This window comes from Thalassophryne amazonica, chromosome 19, assembly GCF_902500255.1.
Source record: "Thalassophryne amazonica chromosome 19, fThaAma1.1, whole genome shotgun sequence".
NCBI classification, from domain to species: domain Eukaryota; kingdom Metazoa; phylum Chordata; class Actinopteri; order Batrachoidiformes; family Batrachoididae; genus Thalassophryne; species Thalassophryne amazonica.
In genome coordinates, this window is record NC_047121.1 from 4,231,940 (window position 1) to 4,252,167 (window position 20,228).

Sequence of the window (20,228 nt, forward strand, 5' to 3'; positions counted from 1 at the left end):
GGTGTTAATCGTTACTTACTGATCATGACTCCAGACACAGCCAGCAGGAGGGCAGCGATGAGGGCGGAGGTGCCCACAGACAGCCCCAAAGCCAGGTGGGACAGAGACGGCTGTGGAGGCAGCAGGGACGCCACTGCACGGCCAGGAGAAACAACAGCGGTTATCTTCCCCAGAGGCATATTAACATTCACCGCCGCGCTCTGATCCCCAACTTAATTAATGATGTGAAAGCGATGACACAACACAGCACCGAGGCAGCGACAGGCAGTGCATGCCAAGTCATTGTCAGCGGCGAGGAGAGCAGAAGAACAAATCTGCACGCCGAGAGTGAACATATTGAGACTGTGACCTTTACTGACCCGGCATCACAAAACTATCTGCTGCTCATCATCGTTTGAACAGATTTGTAAATTATAGGACAAGGAGACGCTCGAGGTCGTTAAGATGTTATTGCGATGCTGCACCGTTACTGGGCATGACATTACAAAGTGACATAGCTCCACATTCATTCATTTCAGATCTGCTGCATTCATCTATTCATGATGCATCTGGGACCAGAAGTCTTAGACCCACTGGACGTTTGCTCACAATCAAAAAAAGGTGATAAGATGATTTTCAGTTGAGATGGAGGCAGGATTTAATGTACAGGACATACTGCATGAACTCCAGAGTCATTAAAGAAGATCAGAATTAAAAATCCTTTCTATTGCATCACCACTTAAGCCATCTTTTACTCCTGAAGAATAAATCTAAATCATTAAAGCTGCAGTGTGGAGGATTTAGGTATTTCAGCAGAAATGGAACACTGCATTCATTACCATGTGTTCATTAGTGTATAATTACCCACAACAATGACTCGATGTGACATGATATATATATATATAGAGAGAGAGAGAGAGAGAGAGAGAGAGAGAGAGAGAGAGTATGGATTTCAGAAAAAAGCATGTCTGTTTAGAACTGAGTAGGCTGTATATCAGTAAGATAAAATGGATTCTGCATTTCATTACTGCAGTTCATTTACTGTTTTCTAGCAACTAGAGCTGTCAATCCCCCCCCACCCCCATAAACAAACAATGTAATTGTCTGATGTTTTTTTTTTCCCCAACAGTGCATTGCAAGATGCAAAAATGTGAAAGGAAACAAAATTGGGATAGATGACATCATAATGTAATCTGCAACTGCACCACTAGAAGGCACTAAATCCTACACACTGTAGTTTAAAAAAAATCGTGGGACTCAACTATAAACCAGTATATACCATTAGCTATTACAGTAGCAGCTAATAGTACCAATGGAACATCCTTTAATATTGACAGGTTTTCTTTATAATAGGGATTAAAAATGATTAGGAATGATTAAGACCATTAAAAATGTTTCTTCAGATAAAGATTGAATGAAGAACAAGCTTCCCAGGCTTAATTGCTTTCCTAGATTAAGTTATTATCTATTCAGAGGGTCACAGTCTATTACAGGTACAACTGCAATTAGCTTTGTTCTTTTCTTCACTTTGATTAATTGGAGACGTTCATGTGGGTGAGATGGAAACAAAGTGTGCACGGAGCAGCACAGACCTGTAGAGTTGATGCAGGAAACCCCATCTGGTGCCAGGATGAGGTCGTATTCGCAGTAGCACACGATGCTGGCTTTGATCTCATGACATTCACCGCTCTCACAGTGGCTGCAGTTGTGAACCGGGCTGATGATCACCTCACCATCACCCTCCATCGCTGTCACACATACAGAGGGTACAGATTTGTATGCAGAACAGAGTCTACTGGTAAAATGAGAAAAATTTCAACAAGACCAAAAGTGCTCAGAGAGCAACGGCGCACAAGCATTTCAAAGCTAATGTTGAGAAAAGTTCCTGGGGTTTTATACAGTCACGTTCACTGACAATAAAATACCTGAATTCATTTATAATAAAATTGACCATTTTAGAATATTTCATGAAGTGAATTGGAACAATGGAACAGACAGGTCTGAATGTCCATTCTGAACAGGATCTTACATATGCTGGTGTTTATCACTGCATTCTGCAGTGTGAAGTGGATGAGAGTCTACAACTCCCCCTGGACGGGACACCAGTCTAATGCAGATTACTTCCCAAGGCACAGCTGGTGTCCTTTTAAAGTTGGATGGACTGAGATAATGCAGATGAAGTCTTTTGTACAAGGCCACAGACAGGGAACCTTGTCCAGGAATGTATCCCAGGTCTACATTTTGGCAGCTGAACTCCTTATGACACTGACTTAGCAGCTACAAATAAGCACTGCTGATATTTGTGCTCGTGCTGATGTTCCTGAAGCAATGATGTGTTTTTAGCACGAAGAGACTTTGCAAACACACAGACAATATAAAATTACAAACATTGTGTTACTGTCCAAATACTTAACAGTAACAGATGTAATAGGAAAATTTGCAACCTGCTGGCATTTTAAAGCACAGCTGCACAAACCTGTGCTAAATTTTTTCTTTCTTAAAAAAATATATGTTTGTGGAAAATCACTTATAATTGTGCAGGATGAGGCAAATCATTCTGCTATAAATAAGTTATGAGCTGCGTGGGAACAGTTCCTCAGTGAGCAAAGTGATGCATTTATCTGCCAAAGCCACTTTTAGTTTGGTTCCATTTTCAGAAAAGTAGACTGTCCAAAGCATTTTCTGTTAATAGCAGACAACAGAGGGATTCTTATATACTCAACAAAAATATAAATGCAACACTTTTGGTTTTGCTCCCATTTTGTATGAGATGAACTCAAAGATCTAAAACTTTTTCCACATACACAATATCACCATTTCCCTCAAATATTGTTCACAAACCAGTCTAAATCTGTGATAGTGAGCACTTCTCCTTTGCTGAGATAATCCATCCCACCTCACAGGTGTGCCATATCAAGATGCTGATTAGACACCATGATTAGTGCACAGGTGTGCCTTAGACTGCCCACAATAAAAGGCCACTCTGAAAGGTCCAGTTTTGTTTTATTGGGGGGATACCAGTCAGTATCTGGTGTGACCACCATTTGCCTCATGCAGTGCAACACATCTCCTTCGCATCATCCATGAAGAGAACACCTCTCCAACGTGCCAAATGCCAGCGAATGTGAGCATTTGCCCACTCAAGTCGGTTACGACGACGAACTGGAGTCAGGTCGAGACCCAGATGAGGACGACGAGCATGCAGATGAGCTTCCCTGAGACGGTTTCTGAAACGCCTTTGGAGACGGCTTATGGTAGAGAAATGAACATTCAATACACGAGCAACAGCTCTGGTTGACATTCCTGCTGTCAGCATGCCAATTGCACGCTCCCTCAAATCTTGCGACATCTGTGGCATTGTGCTGTGTGATAAAACTGCACCTTTCAGAGTGGCCTTTTATTGTGGGCAGTCTAAGGCACACCTGTGCACTAATCATGGTGTCTAATCAGCATCTTGATATGGCACACCTGTGAGGTGGGATGGATTATCTCAGCAAAGGAGAAGTGCTCACTATCACAGATTTAGACTGGTTTGTGAACAATATTTGAGGGAAATGGTGATATTGTGTATGTGGAAAAAGTTTTAGATCTTTGGGTTCATCTCATACAAAATGGGAGCAAAACCAAAGTGTTGCGTTTATATTTTTGTTGAGTTTTCCTAATTTTCCATATATTATGATTTGCTGAATTCAAAAATTTCAGTTGGCAAGCTGTATCTCTCCTTATTTTGCACAGGTTTGATTGAGTAAAACAAGGCACAGCAGTAAGGTGAGTAGTGCAGGCCACAGTTCCACTTCCTGTTGACTGGAAGGGATTCTGTCAGTACCCCAGGACAAAGCAGACCTGTGTAGGTTGTTGGCAACAGCTTTGGTTGAGCAGTGCCATCGTGCAGCTGCTGGCACTGTGTTCCCGTGTGCACGAACCATCGCACCGGGATCATGCACGCCTGCCCGTCGGCGCGATGTTTCCTGGTTCACTCATGTGAGCTGTTATGTCGTGAGTCACCATGAGTTGTACATATTCACACTAGGTTTTTTTGTTAATGGGTGCAAAGTGGCTTTAAACATATTCATATATTTGTTTTCTTAATAATAACTGGCTTCAAAATTCATCACAAAATTCAAATCAGATGTATTTACTGAATTCCTTAAGCTTTATTCCACTGCTTTCTTTCAACGTCTCATGACAAGCAACATGTGTCCGTAAATGAACTTATTTAATCACTGTGCAGACTCAAAATGACAGTAAACTGTTCATTTTCTTGTATATTTGTAAATAAAATGTAAATATTTCTGCTGTGGTTCATTTTGTGTTCAGATGGAGACGCTTGGTCAATCGTATCGTAGAATTTATGACTTTCAGGTTTGAGACTGATTAGTAATGTTTAAACTAAAAGTTCCAATGGCTTTAAAACATTCGTGGTGCTTCAAATCAAATCAAATCAATTTTATTTATATAGCGCCAAATCACAACAAACAGTTGCCCCAAGGCGCTTTATATTGTAAGGCAAAAGCCATACAATAATTACAGAAAAACCCCAACGGTCAAAACGACCCCCTGTGAGCAAGCACTTGGCGACAGTGGGAAGGAAAAACTCCATTTTAACAGGAAGAAACCTCCAGCAGAACCAGGCTCAGGGAGGGGCAGTCTTCTGCTGGGACTGGTTGGGGCTGAGGGAGAGAATCAGGAAAACGACATGCTGTGGAGGGGAGCAGAGATCAATCACTAATGATTAAATGCAGAGTGGTGCATACAGAGCAAAAAGAGAAAGACACACTCAGTGCATCATGGGAACCACCCAGCAGTCTACGTCTATAGCAGCATAACTAAGGGATGGTTCAGGGTCACCTGATCCAGCCCTAACTATAAGCTTTAGCAAAAAGGAAAGTTTTAAGCCTAATCTTAAAAGTAGAGAGGGTGTCTGTCTCCCTGATCTGAATTGAGAGCTGGTTCCACAGGAGAGGAGCCTGAAAGCTGAAGGCTCTGCCTCCCATTCTACTCTTACAAACCCTAGGAACTACAAGTAAGCCTGCAGTCTGAGAGCGAAGTGCTCTATTGGGGTGATATGGTACTAAGAGGTCCCTAAGATAAGATGGGACCTGATTATTCAAAACCTTATAAGTAGGAAGAAGAATTTTAAATTCTATTCTAGAATTAACAGGAAGCCAATGAAGAGAGGCCAATATGGGTGAGATATGCTCTCTCCTTCTAGTCCCTGTCAGTACTCTAGCTGCAGCATTTTGAATTAACTGAAGGCTTTTCAGGGAACTTTTAGGACAACCTGATCAATCAATCAATCAATTTTTTTATATAGCGCCAAATCACAACAAACAGTTGCCCCAAGGCGCTTTATATTGTAAGGCAAGGCCATACAATAATTATGTAAAACCCCAACGGTCAAAACGACCCCCTGTGAGCAAGCACTTGGCTACAGTGGGAAGGAAAAACTCCCTTTTAACAGGAAGAAACCTCCAGCAGAACCAGGCTCAGGGAGGAGCAGTCTTCTGCTGGGACTGGTTGGGGCTGAGGGAGAGAACCAGGAAAAAGACATGCTGTGGAGGGGAGCAGAGATCAATCACTAATGATTAAATGCAGAGTGGTGCATACAGAGCAAAAAGAGAAAGAAACACTCAGTGCATCATGGGAACCCCCCAGCAGTCTACGTCTATAGCAGCATAACTAAGGGATGGTTCAGGGTCACCTGATCCAGCCCTAACTATAAGCTTTAGCAAAAAGGAAAGTTTTAAGCCTAATCTTAAAAGTAGAGAGGGTGTCTGTCTCCCTGATCTGAATTGGGAGCTGGTTCCACAGGAGAGGAGCCTGAAAGCTGAAGGCTCTGCCTCCCATTCTACTCTTACAAACCCTAGGAACTACAAGTAAGCCTGCAGTCTGAGAGCGAAGCGCTCTATTGGGGTGATATGGTACTACGAGGTCCCTAAGATAAGATGGGACCTGATTATTCAAAACCTTATAAGTAAGAAGAAGAATTTTAAATTCTATTCTAGAATTAACAGGAAGCCAATGAAGAGAGGCCAATATGGGTGAGATATGCTCTCTCCTTCTAGTCCCCGTCAGTACTCTAGCTGCAGCATTTTGAATCAACTGAAGGCTTTTCAGGGAACTTTTAGGACAACCTGATAATAATGAATTACAATAGTCCAGCCTAGAGGAAATAAATGCATAAATTAGTTTTTCAGCATCACTCTGAGACAAGACCTTTCTGATTTTAGAGATATTGCGTAAATGCAAAAAAGCAGTCCTACATATTTGTTTAATATGCGCTTTGAATGACATATCCTGATCAAAAATGACTCCAAGATTTCTCACAGTATTACTAGAGGTCAGGGTAATGCCATCCAGAGTAAGGATCTGGTTAGACACCATGTTTCTAAGATTTGTGGGGCCAAGTACAATAACTTCAGTTTTATCTGAGTTTAAAAGCGGGAAATTAGAGGTCATCCATGTCTTTATGCCTGTAAGACAATCCTGCAGTTTAGCTAATTGGTGTGTGTCCTCTGGCTTCATGGATAGATAAAGCTGGGTATCATCTGTGTAACAATGAAAATTTAAGCAATACCATCTAATAATACTGCCTAAGGGAAGCATGTATAAAGTGAATAAAACTGGTCCTAGCACAGAACCTTGTGGAACTCCATAATTAACTTTAGTCTGTGAAGAAGATTCCCCATTTACATGAACAAATTGTAATCTATTAGACAAATATGATTCAAACCACCGCAGCGCAGTGCCTTTAATACCTATGGCATGCTCTAATCTCTGTAATAAAATTTTATGGTCAACAGTATCAAAAGCAGCACTGAGGTCTAACAGAACAAGCACAGAGATGAGTCCACTGTCCGAGGCCATAAGAAGATCATTTGTAACCTTCACTAATGCTGTTTCTGTACTATGATGAATTCTAAAACCTGACTGAAACTCTTCAAATAGACCATTCCTCTGCAAATGATCAGTTAGCTGTTTTACAACTACCCTTTCAAGAATTTTTGAGAGAAAAGGAAGGTTGGAGATTGGCCTATAATTAGCTAAGATAGCTGGGTCAAGTGATGGCTTTTTAAGTAATGGTTTAATTACTGCCACCTTAAAAGCCTGTGGTACATAGCCAACTAACAAAGATAGATTGATCATATTTAAGATCGAAGCATTAAATAATGGTAGGGCTTCCTTGAGCAGCCTGGTAGGAATGGGGTCTAATAAACATGTTGATGGTTTGGATGAAGTAACTAATGAAAATAACTCAGACAGAACAATCGGAGAGAAAGAGTCTAACCAAATACCGGCATCACTGAAAGCAGCCAAAGATAATGATACGTCTTTGGGATGGTTATGAGTAATTTTTTCTCTAATAGTTAAAATTTTGTTAGCAAAGAAAGTCATGAAGTCATTACTAGTTAAAGTTAATGGAATACTCAGCTCAATAGAGCTCTGACTCTTTGTCAGCCTGGCTACAGTGCTGAAAAGAAACCTGGGGTTGTTCTTATTTTCTTCAATTAGTGATGAGTAGAAAGATGTCCTAGCTTTACGGAGGGCTTTTTTATAGAGCAACAGACTCTTTTTCCAGGCTAAGTGAAGATCTTCTAAATTAGTGAGACGCCATTTCCTCTCCAACTTACGGGTTATCTGCTTTAAGCTACGAGTTTGTGAGTTATACCACGGAGTCAGGCACTTCTGATTTAAAGCTCTCTTTTTTAGAGGAGCTACAGCATCCAAAGTTGTCTTCAATGAGGATGTAAAACTATTGACGAGATACTCTATCTCACTTACAGAGTTTAGGTAGCTACTCTGCCCTGTGTTGGTATATGGCATTAGAGAACATAAAGAAGGAATCATATCCTTAAACCTAGTTACAGCGCTTTCTGAAAGACTTCTAGTGTAATGAAACTTATTCCCCACTGCTGGGTAGTCCATCAGAGTAAATGTAAATGTTATTAAGAAATGATCAGACAGAAGGGAGTTTTCAGGGAATACTGTTAAGTCTTCTATTTCCATACCATAAGTCAGAACAAGATCTAAGATATGATTAAAGTGGTGGGTGGACTCATTTACTTTTTGAGCAAAGCCAATAGAGTCTAATAATAGATTAAATGCAGTGTTGAGGCTGTCATTCTCAGCATCTGTGTGGATGTTAAAATCGCCCACTATCAATCAATCAATCAATCAATCAATCAACTTTTTTCTTATATAGCGCCAAATCACAACAAACAGTTGCCCCAAGGCGCTCCATATTGTAAGGCAAGGCCATACAATAATTATGAAAAACCCCAACGGTCAAAACGACCCCCTATGAGCAAGCACTTGGCCACAGTGGGAAGGAAAAACTCCCTTTTAACAGGAAGAAACCTCCAGCAGAACCAGGCTCAGGGAGGGGCAGTCTTCTGCTGAGACTGGTTGGGGCTGAGGGAAAGAACCAGGAAAAAGACATGCCGAGAAGGGGGGCAGAGATCGATCACTAATGATTAAATGCAGAGTGATGCATACGGAGCAAAAAGAGAAAGAAACAGTGCATCATGGGAACCCCCCCACAGTCTACGTCTAAAGCAACATAACCAAGGGATGGTCCAGGGTCACCCGATCCAGCCCTAACTATAAGCCTTAGCGAAAAGGAAAGTTTTAAGCCTAATCTTAAAAGTAGAGAGGGTATCTGTCTCCCTGATCTGAATTGGGAGCTGGTTCCACAGGAGAGGAGCCTGAAAGCTGAAGGCTCTGCCTCCCATTCTACTCTTACAAACCCTAGGAACTACAAGTAAGCCCGCAGTCTGAGAGCGAAGCGCTCTAATGGGGTAATATGGTACTACGAGGTCCCTAAGATAAGATGGGACCTGATTATTCAAAACCTTATAAGTAAGAAGAAGAATTTTAAATTCTATTCTAGAATTAACAGGAAGCCAATGAAGAGAGGCCAACACGGGTGAGATATGCTCTCTCCTGCTAGTCCCCGTCAGTACTCTAGCTGCAGCATTCTGAACCAACTGAAGGCTTTTTAGGGAACTTTTAGGGCAACCTGATAATAATGAATTACAATAGTCCAGCCTAGAGGAAATAAATGCATGAATTAGTTTTTTCAGCATCACTCTGAGACAAGACCTTTCTGATTTTAGAGATATTGCGTAAATGCAAAAAGGCAGTCCTACATATTTGTTTAATATGCGCTTTGAATGACATATCCTGATCAAAAATGACTCCAAGATTTCTCACAGTATTACTAGAGATCAGGGAAGTGCCATCCAGAGTAACGATCTGGTTAGACACCATGCTTCTAAGATTTGTGGGGCCAAGTACAATAACTTCAGTTTTATCTGAGTTTAAAAGCAGGAAATTAGAGGTCATCCATGTCTTTATGTCTGTAAGACAATCCTGCAGTTTAGCTAATTGGTGTGTATCCTCTGGCTTCATGGATAGATAAAGCTGGGTATCATCTGCGTAACAATGAAAATTTAAGCAATACCGTCTAATAATACTGCCTAAGGGAAGCATGTATAAAGTGAATAAAATTGGTCCTAGCACAAAACCTTGTGGAACTCCATAATTAACTTTAGTCTGTGAAGAAGATTCCCCATTTACATGAACAAACTGTAATCTATTAGACAAATATGATTCAAACCACCGCAGCACAGTGCCTTTAATACCTATGACATGCTCTAATCTCTGTAATAACATTTTATGGTCAACAGTATCAAAAGCAGCACTGAGGTCCAACAGAACAAGCACAGAGATAAGTCCACTGTCCGAAGCCATAAGAAGATCATTTGTAACCTTCACTAATGCTGTTTCTGTACTATGATGAATTCTAAAACCTGACTGAAACTCTTCAAATAGACCATTCCTCTGCAGGTGATCAGTTAGCTGTTTTACAACTACCCTCTCAAGAATCTTTGAGAGAAAAGGAAGGTTGGAGATTGGCCTATAATTAGCTAAGATAGCTGGGTCAAGTGATGGCTTTTTAAGTAATGGTTTAATTACTGCCACCTTAAAGGCCTGTGGTACATAACCAACTAACAAAGATAGATTGATCATATTTAAGATTGAAGCATTAAATAATGGTAGGACTTCCTTGAGCAGCCTGGCAGGAATGGGGTCTAATAAACATGTTGATGGTTTGGATGAAGTAACTAATGAAAATAACTCAGACAGAACAATCGGAGAGAAAGAGTCTAACCAAATACCGGCATCACTGAAAGCAGCCAAAGATAACGATACATCTTTGGGATGGTTATGAGTAATTTTTTCTCTAATAGTCAAAATTTTGTTAGCAAAGAAAGTCATGAAGTCATTACTAGTTAAAGTTAATGGAATACTCAGCTCAATAGAGCTCTGACTCTTTGTCAGCCTGGCTACAGTGCTGAAAAGAAACCTGGGGTTGTTCTTATTTTCTTCAATTAGTGATGAGTAGAAAGATGTCCTAGCTTTACGGAGGGCTTTTTTATAGAGCAACAAACTGTTTTTCCAGGCTAAGTGAAGATCTTCTAAATTAGTGAGACGCCATTTCCTCTCCAACTTACGGGTTATCTGCTTTAAGCTACGAGTTTGTGAGTTATACCACGGAGTCAGACACTTCTGATTTAAAGCTCTCTTTTTCAGAGGAGCTACAGCATCCAAAGTTGTCTTCAATGAGGATGTAAAACTATTGACGAGATACTCTATCTCCGTTACAGAGTTTAGGTAGCTACTCTGCTCTGTGTTGGTATGTGACATTAGAGAACATAAAGAAGGAATCATATCCTTAAACCTAGTTACAGCGCTTTCTGAAAGACTTCTAGTGTAATGAAACTTATTCCCCACTGCAGGGTAGTCCATCAGGGTAAATGTAAATGTAATTAAAAAATGATCAGACAGAAGGGAGTTTTCAGGGAATACTGTTAAGTCTTCTATTTCCATACCATAAGTCAGAACAAGATCTAAAATATGATTAAAGTGGTGGGTGGACTCATTTACTTTTTGAGCAAAGCCAATAGAGTCTAATAATAGATTAAATGCAGTGTTGAGGCTGTCATTCTCAGCATCTGTGTGGATGTTAAAATCGCCCACTATAATTATCTTATCTGAGCTAAGCACTAAGTCAGACAAAAGGTCTGAAAATTCACAGAGAAACTCACAGTAACGACCAGGTGGACGATAGATAATAACAAATAAAACTGGTTTTTGGGACTTCCAATTTGGATGGACAAGACTAAGAGACAAGCTTTCAAATGAATTAAAGCTCTGTGTAGGTTTTTGATTAATTAATAAGCTGGAATGGAAGATTGCTGCTAATCCTCCGCCCCGGCCCGTGCTACGAGCATTCTGACAGTTAGTGTGACTCGGGGGTGTTGACTCATTTAAACTAACATATTCATCCTGCTGTAACCAGGTTTCTGTTAGGCAGAATAAATCAATACGTTGATCAATTATTATATCATTTACCAACAGGGACTTAGAAGAGAGAGACCTAATGTTTAATAGACCACATTTAACTGTTTTAGTCTGTGGTGCAATTGAAGGTGCTATATTATTTTTTCTTTTTGAATTTTTATGCTTAAATAGATTTTTGCTGGTTATTGGTGGTCTGGGAGCAGGCACCGTCTCTACGGGGATGGGGTAATGAGGGGATGGCAGGGGGAGAGAAGCTGCAGAGAGGTGTATAAGACCACAGCTCTGCCTCCTGGTCCCAACGCTAGACAGTCACAGTTTGGAGGATCCAAAAAAAATTGGCCAGATTTCTAGAAATGAGAGCTGCTCCCTCTAAAGTGGGATGGATGCCGTCTCTCCTAACAAGACCAGGTTTTCCCCAGAAGCTTTGCCAATTATCAATGAAGCCCACCTCATTTTTTGGACACCACTCAGACAGCCAGCAATTCAAGGAGAACATGCGGCTAAACATGTCACTCCCGGTCAGATTGGGGAGGGGCCCAGAGAAAACTACAGAGTCCGACATTGTTTTTGCAAAGTTACACACCGATTTAATGTTAATTTTAGTGACCTCCGATTGGCGTAACCGAGTGTCATTACTGCCGACGTGAATTACAATCTTACCAAATTTACGCTTAGCCTTAGCCAGCAATTTCAAATGTCCTTCGATGTCGCCTGCTCTGGCCCCCGGAAGACAATTGACAATGGTTGCTGATGTCGCTAACTTCACATTTCTCAAAACAGAGTCGCCAATAACCAGAGTTTGATCCTCGGCGAGTGTATCGTCGAGTGGGGAAAAACGGTTAGAGATGTGAACGGGTTGGCGGTGTACACGCGGCTTCTGTTTAGGGCTACGCTTCCTCCTCACAGTCACCCAGTCAGCCTGCTTTCCCGGCTGCTTGGGATCTGCCAGGGGGTAACTAACGGCGGCTAAGCTACCTTGGTCTGCACCGACTACAGGGGCCTAGCTAGCTGTAGAATTTTCCACGGTGCGGAGCCGAGTCTCCAATTCGCCCAGCCTGTCCTCCAAAGCTACGAATAAGCTACACTTATTACAAGTACCGTTACTGCTAAAGGAGGCAGAGGAATAACTAAACATTTCACACCCAGAGCAGAAAAGTGCGGGAGAGACAGGAGAAGCCGCCATGCTAAATCGGCTAAGAGCTAGTAGCTACGCTAAGCTAGCGGATTCCTAAAAACACTCAAAGTGAATAATATGTAAATAATTTAGAGGTGATTCAGCAGAAGGAGTGCTTTAGTTAAGGCACGTAAAGATTACACTGGGAAACAAATCATAATCTAGATAACTAGATCAATCTAACTGCGCAGATTAAACAGCTAACAGATACAGAAAAACACCGCTGTGCTCCGGAACAGGAAGTGATACAATACCGCAGTGAGAGCCAACCACCAGTAGAGGCAAGCAATAATAATGAATACAATAGTCCAGCCTAGAGGAAATAAATGCATGAATTAGTTTTTCAGCATCATGGGCTTCCTTGAGCAGCCTGGTAGGAATGGGGTCTAATAGACATGTTGATGGTTTGGAGGAAGTAACTAACGAAAATAACTCAGAACAATCGGAGAGAAAGAGTCTAACCAAATACCGGCATCACTGAAAGCAGCCAAAGATAACGATACGTCTTTGGGATGGTTATGAGTAATTTTTTCTCTAATAGTTAAAATTTTATTAGCAAAGAAAGTCATGAGGTAATTAACTATCATTCTAATTCACTTTGATCCAAATGATTATTTAATCTTAAAATTGTTAATTATTTTGGTGACCCGTTGAATAAGGTCCAGTCCAATTTAGGATTTTAATAATTCCATTCGCTCCATATTATTGTGGTGGTCTTTCTTTACTGAATAAAGAAATACTTAATAGTAAACATTTGTATGTTTAAATTCATTAAATAATACTGGTACCTCCGGTGTGAGGCTCAATTAAAATCACGCCACTTATATTTACTACATATTCTTGTTTACTGAATGCTAAATGTTAAAATAATACTTCAACTTATATTTGTTAATAACATTTTTTGTTATGTTATGCCTGTGAAGACTGTTTAGAGGCAAACTTCATCTCCATAGCTCGATAGAGAAACAAGTTTGAAATCTGCCAGTGATACAGGATGCTGTTTTTGCCAATAAAAAATTGTCCTGCAGCACAGTTGCATGCTGCCCACACACTAATAAATGAAAACCTAGACTATGCACAACTTCATGGCATACCATCACCAAGGTCCAAACTCCATGGTTTACTCTTATCCTCAGAACTTTATATCACAACTGACCAGATTTGTAAGATTCACAAACATTACATTTTAATTTATGAAACTGCACAATTGCTTACATCTTACATATCACAGTCATGATTTGAGCCTTTGTGTAATTTATCTGAAGCGAATCATGTAATTGTCTTTGTATATCTGCACAGCACAAAGATTCCCCTCAATATGAGTCTAATTTGCCTATTGTTTGCATGGAAAAAACATGCACCAACACCCTAGCACCTGCAAAAATATGCATGATGATTTACTAACAGTGCACACAGAGGATAGCATCTTTCAAATGTGAACTATAACACAATGCTAAAATACCCTCGGCCGTAACAGCATAAAAATAGAAAATAAAATAGGTCAAGGTTAGCCATATTTGAACTTGTTCAAGTTCTGTGTCCCAACAATGTTCCCTGTGAATTTGAAGACCCTGGCACTAATAGGACTGGACTTATGCTGAGCACAGACAGATGGGTGAACGGACGGCTGAAAAGCCTTTGCAATACCCGATGGCCATATTTTGGCCTCAGGTAAAAATAGTATGTATTGTCCAATTAAAAAGATACTTTCCTTCATGAACATGCATAATTCATCCAGGCTAAAAGCAGTTTAATTTGTGTCTGTGATTTACCACATTTGCCAACACAGAGGCTTAGTGGTTCACACTGTTGCTTCCCTGCAAGAAACTCCTGGGATCACTTCCCACCTGGTCCTTTCTGTGTGCAGTTTGCATGTTCTCCCCATGTTGATCTGGGTTCCCTCCGTGTGTTCCGGCTTCCTCCCACATCCACAGACATGCAGGTTAGATGAACTGGAAAAATTGACTGTGTGAGGTGTGAGTGTGCTTGTCTGTCTGTAAGTGGTCTTGCGATGGACTGGCTTCTTGTCCAAGGTGTACCCTGCCTCTCACCCAGTGACTGCTGGGATAGGCTCCAGTGCCAATTATTATGTCTTTGTACAACCCTGGCAATAATTATGGAATCACCGGCCTCCGAGGATGTTCATTCAGTTGTTTAATTTTGTAGAAAAAAAGCAGATCACAGACATGACACAAAACTAAAGTCATTTCAAATGGCAACTTTCTAGCTTTAAGAAACACTATAAGAAATCAGGAAAAAAAATTGTGGCAGTCAGTAACGGTTACTTTTTTAGACCAAGCAGAGGGAAAAAAATATGGAATCACTCAATTCTGAGGAAAAAAAATTATAGAATCACCCTGTAAATTTTCAACCCCAGAACTAGCACCTGCATCAAATCAGATCTGCTCGTTAGTCTGCATCTAAAAAGGAGTGATCACACCTTTGAGAGCTGTTGCACCAAGTGGACTGACATGAATCATGGCTCCAACATGAGAGATGTCAAGTGAAACAAAGGAGAGGATTATCAAACTCTTAAAAGAGGGTAAATCATCACGCAATGTTGCAAAAGATGTTGGTTGTTCACAGTCAGCTGTGTCTAAATTCTGGACCAAATACAAACAACATGGGAATGTTGTGAAAGGCAAACATACTGATAGACCAAGGAAGACATCAAAGCATCAAGACAGAAAACTTAAAGCAATATGTCTCAAAAATCGAAAATGCACAACAAAACAAATGTGGAACGAATGGGAGGAAACTGGAGTCAACGTCTGTGACAGAACTGTAAGAAACCGTAAGAAACCGCCTAAAGGAAATGGGATTTACATACAGAAAAGCTAAACGAAAGCCATCATTAACACCTAAACAGAAAAAAAACAAGGTTACAATGGGCTAAGGAAAAGCAATCGTGGACTGTGGATGACTGGATGAAAGTCATATTCAGTGATGAATCTCGAATCTGCATTGGGCAAGGTGATGATGCTGGAACTTTTGTTTGGTGCCGTTCCAATGAGATTTATAAAGATGACTGCCTGAAGAGAACATGTAAATTTCCACAGTCATTGATGATATGGGGCTGCATGTCAGGTAAAGGCACTGGGGAGATGACTGTCATTACATCATCAATAAATGCACAAGTTTACTGTTATGTGTCGACGCGAGTTGAGGAGCGGACCTGCGTCAGACAGAACCCAGCGCTAAAAATAACCAGAAAGCGGTTCCAACAACAGAAACAATTTATTTTTCACCTGTGCATAATAATGTGTACAAAACTAAAAGAACGTCCTTCTGGTGGAGTGACTGTTGGCATGCTCTTAAGCGCCCAAAAGGATAGAAGCCCGGCGTTCCTGGACCCACTACCACCAGACAAACACCCCCCAGGTGGACACGACAAACTGACTCTCTGTGAAGCAAAGAAGAGGTGAGGTAAGTCAGCAGTTACAACAATATCTTTCAAAAGACACACGGTATCAGCAACACATTCAGGTCTGTATTTTTTAACTTTATGCAAATGAGCAGCTTCTCACAACAAGTGGAGGATCACTTATCCGCATGCCACAGCAGTGAGAAGCAAACTGCACAATTCTCATCACAATTCCAGTATACTGCGTAACAAAACACCAAGTTACTATCAACAATTAGTCGAACACTTAATCACCTTTAATGTGTGCTGACAGCAAGTGTCCTCACCCTTCCTTGCTTCACGGGCTCGATGTGTCAAACCCAGGCGCGGTCCTCAGCGTCTCACAAATGGACATCACAAGGTCGAGTTCCCGGCAGATCTGCTTGAATCACACATGCCTTAAATGCAGAATGCCATCCAATTATCTGCTTCAGCTGAAAGTCTTTAAGGTTGCATGTGAGCACCAGTCACAGGTGCTGCACATGATGTTGATGAGGGTGAGGACTCTTCAGCCAGCACCTTCTCCACAGACAAATCAGTTTCCATGCCACCTGAAGAGCAAAGAAAAGAAAAGAACACCAAAATATCCAGCCACACCCCCCAACACACAACATTTACATTGATATTTTGGACACTTTTCTTATCCCATCATTTGAAAGGATGTTTGGGGATGATGAAATCATTTTTCAAGATGATAATGCATCTTGCCATAGAGCAAAAACTGTGAAAACATTCCTTTCAAAAAGACACATAGGGTCAATGTCATGGCCTGCAAATAGTCCGGATCTTAATCCAATTGAAAATCTTTGGTGGAAGTTGAAGAAAATGGTTCATGACAAGTCTCCAACCTGCAAAGCTGATCTGGCAACAGCAATCAGAGAAAGTTGGAGCCAGATTGATGAAGAGTACTGTTTCTCACTCATTAAGTCCATGCCTCAGAGACTGCAAGCTGTTATAAAAGCCAGAGGTGGTTCAACAAAATACTAGTGATGTGTTGGAGCGTTCTTTTGTTTTTCATGATTCCATAATTTTTTCCTCAGAATTGAGTGATTCCATATTTTTTTCCTCTGCTTGGTCTAAAAAAGTAACCGTTACTGACTGCCACAATCTTTTTTTCTTGATTTCTTATAGTGTTTCTTAAAGCCAGAAAGTTGCCATTTGAAATGACTTTAGTTTTGTGTCATGTCTGTGATCTGCTTTTTTTCTACAAAATTAAACAACTGAATGAACATCCTCTGAGGCCGGTGATTCCATAATTTTTGCCAGGGGTTGTAGTTAAAAGAAATATAAGTACAAATTCCTGTGCATTTCTGTCCAGGGCAATGCATGAGAGCTGACAGTCTGATCAGCACCACGGACAGCTCCATGGACAGCCACCTACATAATAACTGTGCACAAATGATTATCATTTTATATCAGTCTTTATCAGTTTCTACAACCATAAACCACAGAAGCCTATAACTGTTCTCTTCACATTCATCTTAACAGCAGAATCACTTTACGTGCCGTGAAAACACACCTGTTGTTGGAACGTGGATTTGAAGATCGATGACTCAAATCAACAGCTTAATAATAATATTTACTGATAGTAAAAAATATAATAATTAAATATAGTGATTCAGGATATCCTTAGTCATCACAGTATCCAGACTCAAGAAATGAAGCATGAGTTTATTTACAACATGGTGACTGAAATGAATAATATCAAAATCAACTTTATTATTTGAGTGGGTGCTTTTTACTGCATCACTGTTGAATCTGGCCTTGTTCCACTCATTCATTTTGATTTGGAATATGCTCAATAAATGACATTCACACACAGAAAATACCCATTTACTTACTGCTGTCTGTATTACGTTACCACCATTGCATCTGCATAGTGATTCCTATTATGTATATGTCGCGTGAAGCTCTTCAGCATCTCTCCCGCATCTCATCTCAAGTCCTTCAGACTTTTCTTTTTGAGTAAATGCTTCAGGGGAGCATGACTAAAACCTTTCACCCCCCAGACCCCCTGCCTTTTTAAACATTTTTCTTTTTTGCGTTTCAGCTTGGGGGGGGGGGCTCCTCCCCACAGACCCCCCCAATTACACCCCTCTTAACCCCCTGCCACTTTCAGCATTTTTAAATGTAGATATAAATTAATATTCAAAATTTTCAGCTAGTTGACAGTAGGGTTGTACAATATGGCCAAATTATTGTATCTCAATATTGTCATATCAATTATGATATACGATATGACAATGAGTTCACACGAAGTGCAGCAACAGTGAAAATGAAACATTCTTAAACAAAACAGTAATAATACCACACTCATTTTGCACTCATCATAAAATTAGGATACAGTGTCTTCCAAAAGTATTATATTTTTAATTGATTTATATCAAGTTGTAGACATTTGCTTTCAGTTTGAGTTTAAGGAAGATAACTTTATATTTATTTATTTGTATTTGAAATGGCATAAACAAGTTAAAATATGTGAAATGCCAAGTGTTCCAAGACTTTTGAGTACAGTTGAGAAGCACTCTGTGGCATGTGTATTTTTAAGTGAAATGCATCATCCTGGTCTCACTCAGAGAAAAATTAAGAGGTTATTTAAGTCCTTCAGACAGCAAAATTAAGAGATTATTTAATCAACAGTTGCCTGCTTGTTTAAAAAAAATCACTGGAGACACACACATACATAAGACAACCTAAATTAAAGGAGAAATGCCGTTTTTAACAACCTGGACCTCATTTCTGGCATAAAATACCAGAAATCATTTACCCACCAAAATAACTTTGGTGTCATTATTAGTCCATGGTACAAATGACGTTTTCAGTTCATATCTGAGGCAAACATTTTTCTTCTTCTACTAAGGTGGATTAGAACTTTTTATGGTATACAGCACCAACTACTGGACAGAAGGAACCTAGCAGTCAATGTGACTCACTGATTTCAAAATGCAGCTCTTTTCAACCAGATGTGCGGTGCTGTGACATGTCAATCATCTGTGTCCAATGAGATTTCACTGGAGTCCAGTGCAACCCTGGCCTCCACTCTAGCTCCACCCATGCCAGGAAGTGTTCAACATTTGACATTTCCTATTTCACCGTGGACTCAAAATTTGGCACTTCCTGTTTGGGACTCCCTGTACCATGAGCGAGCTTTGCACTGCTGCGTGGCGCTTTGCTTGAAATAAGTCTCCCACAATGTGTTCTCCATCCCACCGCAAAAAAGTTTGGAAGAGTCATACAATTTGGCACTTGGTATGGCGATCTCTGCCCCCCTCCACAGCATGTCTTTTTCCTGGTTCTTTCCCTCAGCCCCAACCAGTCTCAGCAGAAGACTGCCCCTCCCTGAGCCTGGTTCTGCTGGAGGTTTCTTCCTGTTAAAAGGGAGTTTTTCCTTCCCACTGTAGCCAAGTGCTTGCTCATAGGGGGTCGTTTTGACCGTTGGGGTTTTTCATAATTATTTTATGGCCTTGCCTTACAATATAGAGCGCCTTGGGGCAACTGTTTGTTGTGATTTGGCGCTATATAAAAAAAAAGTTGATTGATTGATTGATCTTAATAAATCAGGCCCTCTATATATACGAACAGAAAAAACACACAATATCAAACCTTACAGGCAGCCTCAGTGTTCCAGATGACTATCTGTACTTACTGACATTTCCACACTTCACAGGCAATGCAACAGTTTTCATTATTGATATCTGGGAACATATGTTGTAAAATGGAAAAAAAAAATACCAGGGAAGTATCATTTTATTTTAACTAAAAAGAGTCTATATATATATATATATATATATATATAATATATTTTCTGTGAAACAGCTTAAATACTATATAAATTGTTGAATTTGTGGTAAAATCCTTCTGGGAGATGTTCAGTTAATGAAGGCAGAAAATCAGAACATCAAACAGATGTGGTTGGTTAGAGAGGAATGGTTCAAATATGTAATTTAATGAGTGGAAAACAGATTTCGTATTTCATATTTACAGGTGAAATGCTTCCTGAACAACAGCCAGTTAAATATGAAATCACCTTACATACCACCTCTCCGTATACAGCATCAAACAATGCTTGTTCAACAGAAATGTGGGTGCAATTGACCACAGCCCATTAGAATCCAATTTGAAAAAGCGCTTCCAGATTCATTTCCCATTTTCTCTCTCCCTCTCTTTTTTTCATCTATTGCCAGTTGAAAATAGAACCATAAATGATTTATGGATGGGCAAAGGCTTATTGCCAGAGCTTCACTTTTCAAAGTCAACCTGTTTTTTTGGCTTCTGAATTGTGTGATTTACGTTCAACAGCAACTG

The 20,228-nt window shown here is 40.3% G+C and overlaps 1 protein-coding gene across 1 annotated transcript in view; it reads right to left on the reverse strand.

Annotated features, from left to right (window-relative positions):
• alk (ALK receptor tyrosine kinase) overlaps positions 1-20,228 on the reverse strand; it is a 1,475,036-nt gene that overhangs the window by 131,354 nt on the left and 1,323,454 nt on the right. Inside the window, 2 exon segments of the mRNA XM_034159972.1 lie at positions 20-133; positions 1,572-1,727. Coding sequence (XP_034015863.1) covers positions 20-133; positions 1,572-1,727 — 270 coding nt within the window.